Source organism: Convolutriloba macropyga, chromosome 9 (assembly GCF_964194025.1).
Source record: "Convolutriloba macropyga chromosome 9, txConMacr16.3, whole genome shotgun sequence".
Taxonomy (NCBI): Eukaryota; Metazoa; Xenacoelomorpha; order Acoela; family Convolutidae; genus Convolutriloba; species Convolutriloba macropyga.
The window spans coordinates 25,879,510-25,892,381 of record NC_134476.1 but is presented as its reverse complement, the minus strand read 5'-3'; the positions used below and the strand labels follow the sequence as shown (position 1 = coordinate 25,892,381).

General features: G+C 35.5%; 1 protein-coding gene across 1 annotated transcript; it reads right to left on the bottom strand.

The window, feature by feature from the left end:
* Positions 1-312: 312 nt before the first annotated feature.
* On the bottom strand, positions 313-5,371 carry LOC142345686 (uncharacterized). Its single transcript, XM_075397914.1, has 6 exons — positions 4,810-5,371; positions 3,817-4,474; positions 2,759-3,423; positions 1,967-2,224; positions 1,336-1,548; positions 313-792 (listed from the first exon to the last, which is right to left on the bottom strand). Exons 1-6 carry the CDS (start codon positions 4,858-4,860, stop codon positions 616-618), a joined length of 2,022 nt encoding a protein of 673 aa, XP_075254029.1. The 5' UTR covers positions 4,861-5,371; the 3' UTR covers positions 313-615.
* Positions 5,372-12,872: the final 7,501 nt, after the last annotated feature.

Sequence of the window (12,872 nt, the reverse complement as noted above, 5' to 3'; positions counted from 1 at the left end):
TAAAACAAACAACACAAAGCACAAAAAATAACAATAAAGCAAATTTACACTAATTTAAAGCTAAAGAAATCCAAAGACAGTTTCAATCACATCAGGATTGCATCAAATTCAGATTATTAATTTTTTAACACTCAACATTAGAGAACCAATTTTTGCATCTAGTTATTAGGTTATTAAAAACTACTAGTTATCATCATTTCAGTGTCTAAAAGCAACGGAACTGTGTCATGGATGATTTCTTGATCTATTATGAAACAGCCCCCCCCCCCCCCCCATTCTTATGGATGTATAATCTGCTATTATATAACTTTTTACCAGCAAGGAGTGTTTGCAGTGAATCTTTGCTTTCCCTCAAAAAATTTTGTTTCCGTGAGCTTGTGAGAGCAAACTAATGTATGCTTTTGCACTTTACACATTGTTCTCTTTAGCCAATAGTCGAGTAATATATACCATTAAAAAGAACCCGACAAATCAATAAAAGGAAATTTCAGTTTTTAATAACATAGTCAGCCGTTGGAAAAGAAAAAATGCCGTTTATGCCGCGTTAAAATGGTAAAATGGAAGAAGGAGGGGGCAGAATAGATCTCAATGTTCATTAGTTGGGAGTATTTGTATTCAAACGGGTGTATTTCTGTAGCCATGATAAGGAGTTGAGTTTTGAATTGGTGACACTTTCAGTGGAGTCCTTGGTCCTGCAGGTGGGGGTGATAAGTATCTCTTGTTGCGCTCATGTTGTTTTCTGACGTCATACGATTCCTTCTTGTCGAGTATATTGACACCGGGAAGCCGACCCTAAAATAAGTCAACATTTTCTTTATTTCAAAAACTACAGATCAATTTTACTAGTGTTGAAAAACTTTTTGGAGGAATTATAACACTATCGTACAAGATAGTTAAAGTCTTGTATCAGTTTGTTGATTTTCTCTTTAAGTCATCATGCAGTCCATATTCTGTGCCATGTCTAATTATCGCCATAAAAACTTAATTAAAATTTCTTTTACACAATGCAGCGGAACATTGTCGCTAAGAATGTACACCTTTTTCATTGCACATGATCACGAAAAACCACGCCATAGCTTTTAAACAGTCCCCCGCCACTAAAAGCTTCTCCGATAGACAGTTAAATGCATTTCTACAGCTTTAGTGTGTCATTTGAATGTGAATGCTTCCTACTTTTATTCACATTAAAAATCATATTTTTTCAATATTAAAATCTTTCCAAGATAGAAAATATTGATGCTACACTTGGGTTCTTTAAAAACAATTGAAAAAAGTATTGTTTCAAAATTTCCTTAGCTGTATTGCATTTATGATCATTTTTGAGACCCAATTTACCTTAAAAGCAGTCGCAATTCCTGTGTGTGCTGATTTGCTTCTCTGTTTGCTGTTTGGAGTGTTCGATCTGCTGCAACTGTTCCCTCTCTGTTTACTCTTATTTTCACTCTCAGATTCCTGTGGATCCACCCCACTGCTATTCTTCCTGGATGAAGATGTTGATCCACCGCCACTCTTTAGGAAGTTACGCAGTCTGCCACGCTTCTCCGACTCCTGAAATGATGCATTGTTTTTTTTTCAAGAAAAGATCACAAATATACGTTGTTATCATTGTTATTATACTATCTGTAGAATAAAAATCTTGAGGTCGAACCTTAATTTATTCAACGCTCACTATCAGTATATTTAAGAGTTTTCGACTGTTTTCGCTTTTTCTCGCTAGGTTATAATTTCAACACCAGCTAGTGATTATTTTATTTCAACCATTTGGAGAACAAAACGACCAGAATTTTCTTCCTACGTCATTCAAATTAACACCATTTCTGAAAACCATTTTCCGAAGTTGAACAGACGTTTAGTTCTATGAAAAAAATTGTCGAGCAATCGCCCGTGGAAACTATGACTAGCTCAGCTATATACTTCAAAAATCCAAGGTATAGTATGATTTCAGCTGATGAGTTGTGACACTAACATTATTGACAGCTCTGGAACCGTGCCCTAAAATCTGAGCTGCATTTTGTCTGGCATAGAGATAATTGGACACTTGTTCTCTTAAGTTGCTGGGCACCTGCAGCACTAGTCTCCAGTGTCTGATCATGAATGTGACTGCATAACAAGTCAGAGTCCAGTTCTCAACACAGGTCACATTCAGGTTCACAGAGGCAGAGTTGAACAGATTATTTGAAGCACCACTGGTTGACGATGTTTTGGATTGAGCCGCCATAGAAGCCTAAACAACAGGAGCAGTTGAGTAATTCAGTTCGCTTAATTACAGTAGATCGTCGCTTAATGATAACAATAACTCGTTTCTGCTTGATTGCAGGGAAGAGTTCTCCCAATTAACTTGTGATTTAAGTTAAAGCTTGATATGATAAGTTTAGAGAGCAAATAAAGTCTCTTGCAGTGTGGACCAAATTAGAGAGCACAAGATTGCAATCAGCTGCCAGATTATGGCTTTCAAACTTTACATTCATGATATTAATTTTGTCATTATATTTCGCAACTCGTGACAAAAATTCTTGCGCTCTATTGTGAGAACTAGAAAGAGAGGCAGAGTAAATAAAATCCGAGCCAGTGGACTATAAGATTGACAAAGTTAGAGTTTCAGCAGAGCTTTGGTTTGAGGAATGTAGCGCACTAGATCATAGTCCCGATGTTGTTGCTTTGCGTCCTTTAAGCTCTAACTCTTTACCAATGAATGTGGTTTGCAAATACCACAAACTAAAAATCAAAAAGGCCAAATTTGGACGAATTGTTAACTTACTGGTGTGGGATTAGATGCGAAGAAATGAGGTGCAAAAATGGTGGCCAAGTTGGACGCACTCATCCGGGTGATGCTTTTATTCTTTGCCACTTGATATAGCATCGATAGCACAATCTTCATAATCGCTCTCTGATTGGCAGACAACATGCAAAACACAATTTGCAACGCCTCGATATGTTGCTTCTTCTTCTTCTCAAACAGAGAAAGAGTTTCAAAACTTCCCAATAACTGATCCATATTTTGCAGGCTAGACGCATTATTGCCAAGTATTACGTCATAATGTGATGATGTTAGTCGGTCTATTACATCATCCTGTGACGACGACGCAACTCGTCTTATTACGTCATCCTGGGACGATGTGACGTGGAATTTGGTGTTCACTTCTTCCAATGATGTTGCTAACTTTCTGCTCTTTTCTTTTACAATACTCCTTTCGTGGTCCAAAGCATGTGTTAAGTTCGCAATTAGAAGATGTGTTAAATGAGTTGTTCCAGGAATTAAGTCGATTCCTGATAGGTAGTATTTGAGTACACTTGCAATGTCGTGTTGCGTGAAATATCCAGTAGCTAGAAGATTGGAGAGTTCTCCTGTTCTAATGCCTTCTTTCAGTTTGTCCACTCGCAGAAGATTGCCGGGAACTCTGAAGAGTCCTTCAAAGTCCAGGTCTAGAACACGAATAACACATGACTCAAATTGAATTATCGAAAATGTCGAATCTACTCCAGAGATATCGTAATGACTCCGATTCGATATTTCATCTGATATCAAAACACTTTTCAACGTTAAACATTTCAAAAAGGCGTATCAGGTATACAAAAGGAACCGCATATAAAACTGGCATGATTACAAATTAGATCGTCAACAACTTTGATTACAAATTTCGAGAGAATCACTGAAATTGTGTAAAAAAATTTATAATGGTGTCATATAAATAATACTCTTATTTTGCATATCTTAGAACCAAGAATTTGAACATTTAATTTGATAACTGTCAGTGACACTTACCATACAGCCGATCCAACCCCCCCCCCCCCCCCCAAAAAAAATGGAATACTAACTTTGCAACAGATGATCGGACAGGATTTTAACAATTGAAATATCCAGCACTGTGACATCACTCTCGCAATTCTGAGATTTGCCACCCCATGTGAAGAGAGCCGATTTAGCTTTATCCGCCAGAGATACGGACGACTTGCCAGACCAGTTCGAGCTAGGCGAACAAACAGCAGGAGACCTAAACTGCTTGGAACTTGCGCTGGTTGCCGGTTGGTACGTGATCAATGCTTTGAGTGCATCCGGTGTCAAATCAACTAATCTGTTCAACTGATGGGCGCAAAGTTGGAACAAAATAGCTTTCTCTTGACTGTTCAAAAGATAGATCAATTCAATAGAAGCGTCTTCGTCATAGCGCTCTGAACTGTCTTGACTGGAATTATTCCTTGCTGAAACTGTTGCCGCAGTGGGTGTTTGGTCACGTTCCTCGGCAGATGATGATGTTGAGGAAGGCGACGAGGAATCGTGTTCGGATCTGATCGTTATTTCGCACTCGTTCGTGGTTCTCGGCGAGGTGTGTTTAGAACTAGACGTTGAGGTTGGCGTCAAAAGCAAATTGTTCAACTCAGTCTGTGAAGATGATGAACTCATTTTAGAAGAGTATAGTCTGTTTTGGTGACACCAATTGGATACATAGGAAGGTTTTGTCTTGGACAAGTCCTTCTGAAAAGAAATAATATCAACTAAAATTATCTTTATTTACTCAAATTTATTTGATTTATTAATTTATGTCCAAATTTATTACCATAAAATTTGTTTACAGATTATCCCTGCGATATGTTAATCCAATTTTAAATAATTTGGGCTATATACCCACACATTCGGAAATTAGATTATCACATTTAAACCAAACTTACTCAATTATTTCCAAAAATGATAATTATTTCCAGCTGCTCCCGAGGTAAAGAGTCCAGCCTGCAGGTCGATGGACATTAAAAAATACATTTAGTGCATATTGCACTCAACCTAATTACAAAAAGTTTGATTGATTACAATACCTTGTGGTGAAGTTTTAGACGCTTTTCACTGAAGATGTATTTCGAACTCATAATGAGGGACGCTTTTCTTGATCAAATTGAGAGCCAAAGAAGACGCTTCAGTAATATTTTTGTCAACAACGATGTCCAAAATTTATGTTTACTAAATGTTTGAGAATGGTAAATAGTTATTGATAAGGTTTCAACGCAAACAAGCCTTCAAAACGTAGAAGTTTACTTTTTATCAGAACAAGTTAACTTGAGCCGTCAAAATTTGCGCTAACGCAACAAAGTTATAAAACTTGAAATTTTAAATGATAACAAAGATTGAAATTTACGATTAGTAAAAGGTTAAACATTAAACTAAATGCAGTCTTGAAATTTTCGTGTTGAGACGTGACAATACGTATCGAGTTCTGACTTCAAAATGACAAACATACCAATATGTGCCACAATAACAATTCAAGGTGACCACAAAACAAAATTAGGCGCACCAGTTAGTAATTAGTCTAATTAGCCAACAGATGAGATGCCATATGTGGACCTATTTTATTACTATTTTTAGTCTCAGCTCAATGATTCTATTCAAATTTGGACAATAAGTTTTGAGATAATTTGCAACAATTGCCAGAATCTAAATTGCAACTAAATGAAAAATATTTCACAATTAAATGACCATTATGGATTTTGGCAGTATTATTTTGGCTACCAGAAATAATATACAATGGTCTTAAATTCAAATCCGGGGTATCTAAAATCATCAACGTCTTATCTCCCCAGGCCTCAGTATGTGTGTTTTGAACTATAAGACTAATCCTCGCGATTATATTCGTCACCACAATTGTGTATTTAGCAAAACCATAGCAGCTAAGCCTCAGGGCTTCTTGTAAACCAGATATTGGAGTACAATAATGGCTAAATTTTGACACTTCTCTTTGTTGACTGCAAATCTGTTGTTCAGGCTTCAAAAGGGGTGCGTTACTTTAAAAGATAGCACCTATGCTAATCTTGATAACAGTTTTCTTTTATTGCAAGGCTTGGGAATCAGCACGCCGACTATTAAACATGTTAAATAAAGGTGGGAAGAAAATAACAAAACGAGCATAGAATAATTACTTATTACTACAATTAAAGGTTATAGCTATCTCTTTCAAAAGCAGGCAATTCTACTGAGACAATAAATGTTTTGATGACAAAATCCAACAAAAAAAAAACATGAAAAATCGAAGTTTAATAGAAAATGAGATCGGTAACTTTATAAGGAGAGAAATTTGGAAACTCGAGGTAAAAAGTAGAAAAGTTGTAAAAATTATTTTCCCATTTTTGCTCCCCATGAAATAATATAGCATCTTATGGCAAACATAATATTCAATCTGCTAAATTTCTTAAATTAGAGGTCGGTGAAAAAAATCTTTTTGCAAGAAAATATTAAAATCACCTCGTATCGAGTACCAAGTCAGCGCAATTTTCAGCTCAAAACAACTCTCCAATAGAAATTCATATGAACAAAGTAAAGTTTTTCAGAAGACTGCCAAAGAAAGATTGCCAGAATAGTATAATAGCTGAATATTATCATGTTTAATAACCAAGAAAACTTGCAGCTTCAGTAAAGGGTTCTTAAGAACATCGCAACAAGTTCCAAAACGGGGCATTTTGCGAACTCCAACTTTAAAGCGCCCACTTCTATCAGAAAGAGGCGTGAACCACTCTTTCGGTTCACACCTCTTTAATCATCATGATAATTAATCATCAATCAAATGAGTTGATGATTAAATGTGATGACCCCCGAACAATTTAACAAATTTCAGCTGATAATAAATGCAAGCAAACTTCAATGCACTTTTGATTTCGAGACCACTTGCTGAAAGAAAATATCGTATTTCACAAATTTGATATCTATTCTTGCCTTGATTGTTATTTTGTCATTTATTAGCTCTTATGAAAGGCGTTGTATGATTTTTTTTTAAATCTGTAAAATCTAAATTCCAAGTTTTCTAACCATAACAAAAGCTTGGTTAAACATTCAAATTTAACAATCATTTTAAAAGCATATGAAACGTTTGGTCCTTAAAACATCAGCAAAATAATTTCTAAAACCGCTTACTTGTCTATCTATTGGAAAACGTTCATGTAATTTGATCATTTCTCTAGTTATTTTTTCTTTAAACTTTTTTGTTTCTTCTTTCCGGATTTCTGTTGGCAATTTGTTCTTTCTTTCAAACTTTTTGTTGGATATTTGACTGCTTTCCTCGTAACGCTTAATTAAATGAAAAAAATTAAAAGAAGAACTTCTTTTAATGAAAAGCTGTGCAGGTAAAATTTTATCTCTTAATAGAAGATCCCTTGAGTTGTCAAACTTCTCAGGCATATGGCAAAAGTTTATACCCCAATTTATTTGTCTGATTATTCTCAAAGTGATGAGGCTGACAGCGATTGGAGAAAAATCGCACTGAAATTGAAAGGTGACAGAAGTGATTTAAAAAGTACAATTATTGTTTTTAGCGGTATTAAATGTCTAACAAAGTAGATTGATCCAATAGCAGTTTCCATTTTTATCAACATTTTGTTTAGTTCAAAGTTGAATTTCAATTAATTGTCAAACAGATAACGACAACTGACCTTCGGTTTTATGATACTTTGTTATGAAACTCCTCGGAAGACGGCTGATTTTTTTAAAGAAAAAAACAAATATTTCGGTTTTATCTCTGTTCAATGTAAACATATTCTATTCATATATTTATCAGTTTTTTTGAAAAATACTGCAGGTTTTGTATGAAGGCCTCCATTTGTTTTTGGGTAGCATATATGTGTATCATTTGCGAACTGTAAAACTTGTTCGGCTTCCATTTTTTCCAAGAAAGGGGCCCGAGGACTGCCCCTTGAGGGACTCCGCGGTTAATTGTTGTCCGGTCTGAGTAAAAGATTCGATTTTTAACGCATTATTTTCTGTTAGATAGAAATGATTTTGTCATAGTTAAAGACTCCGTTACAAACCCATTACTGCAATTTTTTCAAGAACGATTTTGTGAGAAATTGAGTTGAACGCTTTTGCTAAATCTGAAAGAAATACCAATAATATTTTAATTTTTTTACAGGTTGATTTATGGATTCCGTTAAGGAATTGACAGTGTGATTTGATGAGTTTTTTAAGAAATCCAAACTGATATTTATTTATTATCTGATGCTCTTCGCCATGTTCGAACATTTGTTGGAGAAGCCTTTCAAATAATTTTCAGCGAGACGCTGTCACTGAAATTGGCCTGCAGTTCACTGATTTGAGTGGATCACTGTTTTCATAAATTGGAGTTATGAACGGTTTTTTAAGGACACACGGAACTATATTCTTCGAAATACATTCGTTAATTGCAAATTGAAATACACACATAATTGCAAAATTGTAAATGTGTTCCAAAAGACATTTTTACTATATTTGAACAACCATGCGGTGACGAATCCAGGACCCGAGGCTTTGTTATGTGGTACTCTGCCAATTACATCATACTAGTCTTTTCTCGTTAAAAATCTGAATGAAAAATTTTTCTCAAACACAAGATTTGGTAACTCAGTCTTTTCTTTTACCCCTTCACCTACACCTAACCTGGAAAAACTATTATTTAAAGTCATAGTCACCTGTTTTTTATCTTTTAAAACCACATTTTTGTTCCCAATTTGGGAAATGTCTTAGCTTTCAACTCTTGTTTGAGTTCTGTGTTTATAAATTTCCATTGCTGTTTTCTTCATTTTGGATGTATTTTAAGCGGAAAGATTTGCACTTTCCTTCCAAATATTAAAAAGTCGACGTTTTTCGTTAATAAGTTCCAAAAAATCTTTAGATATCCCCATTTTTAGTTTGGACTGTTTGTTCTCTCCCCAATTTTCATAGGAGCTAAAATGTTCTACACAATTTTAAACAAATCTGAAAACATTTGAAATGTGGAATGTGCATCTTTTTGTCGATACTTTGCTTTCCAATCTCTTTCTCTAATGTCATTATCGGAAATTTGATTTTTTTGCTGTTAAGCAATGATTAATTAAAGTTTCACTGCTTCCATTTATCCAGGTTGGCTGTCGTTTGTTGGCAATGTCTAGCCCATTATTGGAAGCCAACTCTGTTAAAAGCCGTTTTTTATTTTGCTGAAAGTAATTTAGATTGTAATCTCCGAGCAAAAGATGGTTGTCTCTCAAAGCATATGCTCCTGAGAATTCTGATGTCAACTCATCCAGAAAAAATCCCCCAAGTTAGACAACTATGAAACGTTTATTAGAAGTTTTTCTTTAAATTGTTCAAGTATTTCAACCATTAATGATTTGAAAGTTTCTATTAAATGAGTTCAAATTTCTCCTGATATTCCATTTGAAAGGAAATGGTATCAATTTTCCTACTCCACCACCCCTTGACAGTTGCATTAATTTCGTCCTACTTTGATGAAGTAAATAATGCTGATTGCTAAAAAATTCGAAATTGTACATCCTGTTTGTTGTTTATCCACGTTTCAGTAACTATTAGGCACGTTTGTTTGTCTTGTCGCTGTAAAAAATGAGATTTCCTTGTGTTGTTATTGACACTCCGCCTATTCATACAGAAAAACTTAGAACATGACTTACAGTTGAAATGTTTTGTAATTTATGAATGTTTCAATTTCTTCAAAATTGGGCCCTGGATTTTGTTTGACATCACCACATAAAATAAGATAACATATTATTATTAGTTGGTGTAACAAATTTAAGGACCATAACCATAAACATATATTCCGAATTATGATCCTTTTTTTAAAAACAAATCAAATTACTATAAATGAAAAACGTTTCTTTTTCTCCAAAAATGTTAAGTTCGAAAGCGCAAAATATCAGGTTGGAAATCATTTTCCAAAAACCTAACGTCACCCAGACGCATTCTATCCTATGACCAATAATGTTCCAGTTACACAACGCTTCCATTTATTTCTGTTTTAATTTGTCTCACAGACACATTGTACCCAGCAGGCTGATACCACACTTGAAATATTATTTCGGATGGCGAACACCATTTTTTGCATTCTAGTTTGGTTTGGATGAAAGCCATCCAGTCGATATTCTGCTGATCCACTTTATAGTCTAAAAACTGAATATCGGTGTTTTGGAATTCGCTTCTTAGTCCATCTGCGGTGTCATTTAACTCACAAATAAACTTTTCAATCTCATGGTTGTTAGTTTATCTCCCATATATTCCATTCTTTAAATTTTTGGCAATTTGCAAATTGCTAGTCTGTATGGTTTTAATTCTTCGCCTGGCAGACCCTGATCAATTGAATTATGTCCAGTGTGAGCTATAAGACATTCTGCTTTAGTTGATGGCGCATAATTGTTAATGTTGCCCAGGTCTTGAATTGTACTTTCACATATGATAGATCAGTAATCTAAGCGGCTCGATGGGATAATTTTTGTTCCATTTGTAGAGAACCAAAGGGTAAAAATACCTTAAGTCCAACCCGTGTTTAAAACTTGAAAAATTTTGATACCCCATTTACGTGGTCTTCCCACTTTGCACAAGCGTTGTCTACAATTAGCATTTCTGTCCAAATCAATGTGTTTATGCGTTCCTGCTATCACAATTCTGAGGTGACCTGCTTATTTTCAATAATTTCTCAAATTTAAACAATGAAAGCAACTCTTGTTAGAGCTGCATAGCGAGGGCGGAAACCTTAGCAATCGGACTGCAACTTAGCGGGTTTTATACAGCACGTTCTGATCGTGGGCTTTACGTTAAATGACCACTAAGCTGGGTGTGTGTGTGTGTGTGGAGGGTGGGGGCTATAGTGGGGAAAGGCCCGCTTTTAGTGACTATTTATAAATTTGGCTCCTCTGAGGCTAAGAAAAACCATGCGCTCTCATCACGCAGTCATACTCTCGAATATCTTTTTAACCGCACGCATTTAAAAAAAGGTACGTGAAATTGCTTTTGCTATCCTCATTTGTGGTCCCATTTGCTAATTTTTCCTTTCAATTTTCCACTAGAGTTGGTATGCCCTCCAGTAATTGGGGCGTGTGTATTCAGATTAGATAACAAATTCATACAGCACGTTCTGATCGTGGGCTTTACGTTAAATGACCACTAAGCTGGGTGTGTGTGTGTGTGTCTGGAGGGTGGGGGATATAGTAGGGAAAGGCCCGCTTTTAGTGACTAACTATTTATAAATTTGGCTTCTCTAATGCTAAGAAAAACCATGCGCTCTCATCACGCAGTCATACTCTCGAATATCTTTTTAACCGCACGCATTTAAAAAAAGGTACGTGAAATTGCTTTTGCTATCCTCATTTGTGGTCCCATTTGCTAATTTTTCCTTTCAATTTTCCACTAGAGTTGGTATGCGCTCCAGTAATTGGGGCGTGTGTATTCAGATTAGATAACAAAAAATTCATACAGCACGTTCTCATCGTGGGCTTTACGTTAAATGACCACTAAGCTGGGTGTGTGTGTGTGTGTGTGTGGAGGGTGGGGGATATAGTGGGGAAAAGCCCGCTTTTAGTGACTAACTATTTATAAATTTGGCTTCTCTGAAGCTAAGAAAAATCATGCGCTCTCATCACGCAGTCATACTCTCGAATATCTTTTTAACCGCACGCATTTAAAAAAACGTGCGTGAAATTGCTTTTACTATCCTCATTTGTGGTCCCATTTGCTAATTTTTCCTTTCAGTTTCCCACTAGAGTTGGTATGCGCTCCAGTATTTGGGGCGTGTGTATTCAGAATAGATTACAACAAATTCATTATTATATGTTAGAACAAAATCTTAATCGCCCCACGGACATAGTGCCCTGACACGAGTGCGCTTGCGCCCGAGTGCTGGGCACAAGGCTCGATGAGGACTAAGATTCTGTTCTGACATATTTACAGAACCAAAGGGTACGAAAGTGCTGAATTTTATTTGAAACTGAGGTTAGTACAATTTATACAAGAGTTGAAATAAATTAAACGTCTCCGTCTCCGATAGCGATGCAGTCAATTATTTATAACGGTTTGACTCAAGTATCAGGAGTTAGATTTCATAATTTTAAAGATTGAACTTAGACTAAAGAAGTGAAAATCTGAGTTTTGTCCTCAACTTAGTATCCTATAGGACACAAAGTTGAAGACAAAAATACACTTTCATTTCGTTAAGTCGAAGTTCAATCTTTCAAACTCTTCTCTGCCTTAAAGTTTTAGTAACCGATGAAATTGTACCCTGGGTTCTATAAAAGTACTATTAGAGCTATGTACTGTTGAGCCTGGTTTATAGGTCGTTGCTGCAACCGTGAACTATTTTGCTTTAAAATTCTAAGTAAAACTGGTTCGCTCAACAAAAGCTAAACAAAGAATTTGGTACACAGAATTGATGGCAACATTTTAAACTGGCAATTAAATTAAAGAACTGGCAAAAATAAACAAACTTTTATCAGTAGAAAGTTTTTAAGGCCTGATTGTTTAGGAGAACGTACGAATCATAAGTTATTGTCAGAAGATTAGTAGTTCTCGAAAAAAGCATTCAAACAATTCTGGATTTTTAACGAAAATATTGGATAAAGCCTACTATTGTGTCTAGTATTCCAAAAAATGTTGAGATCAACGTATTTGTCGAAAAATATAACTGAACTGCACATTTTTTCAAAATAATTTAGCTGATTGTGGAGAACAATAAATCCAAATTTCTCTGTAGTTGAACCTGAAGTTCCAAAAATTGTTCAAATGGAAATCTTTTACAGCAATTTAGATGAAAATGTTCATTCTTCGCAAAAGTATACTAATAAACTCCTTTGGATTTCTCTCGGGACAAGACCAACAAAAAATTAAATTAGAGAATGAAGGACAAAAGTAGCCAGACACTTGCACCTGGAGGCAGCTCAACTGTCAATCAGTTTGCAAACAAGTCTTAAAACCTCATGTAGGAAAAACACGCAAAAAATTATATTTAAACGCTTATGGCGTTGTTTTAACGCCCTCCCACACTAGCAAAATCTCACTTTTGACTTTGTAAAATGTAAACGAAAACGCCTTATTTTCACCCATTGACTCCCTAAATATTTTAGATAAATCCCAGCCCCCTCGTGCCTTCTACCCAGCAAAAGGG

Bases quoted from the DNA above. Each gene is read 5' to 3' on its own strand.
- LOC142345686 (XM_075397914.1), bottom strand. From the start codon at position 4,860: ATGAGTTCGAAATACATCTTCAGTGAAAAGCGTCTAAAACTTCACCAC. The intron at 4,475-4,809 runs GTATTGTAATCA...ATTTCTTTTCAG, and splicing joins GTCTAAAACTTCACCACAAG to AAGGACTTGTCCAAGACAAA. The intron at 3,424-3,816 runs GTTAGTATTCCA...TTCGTGTTCTAG, and splicing joins GTCCGATCATCTGTTGCAAA to ACCTGGACTTTGAAGGACTC.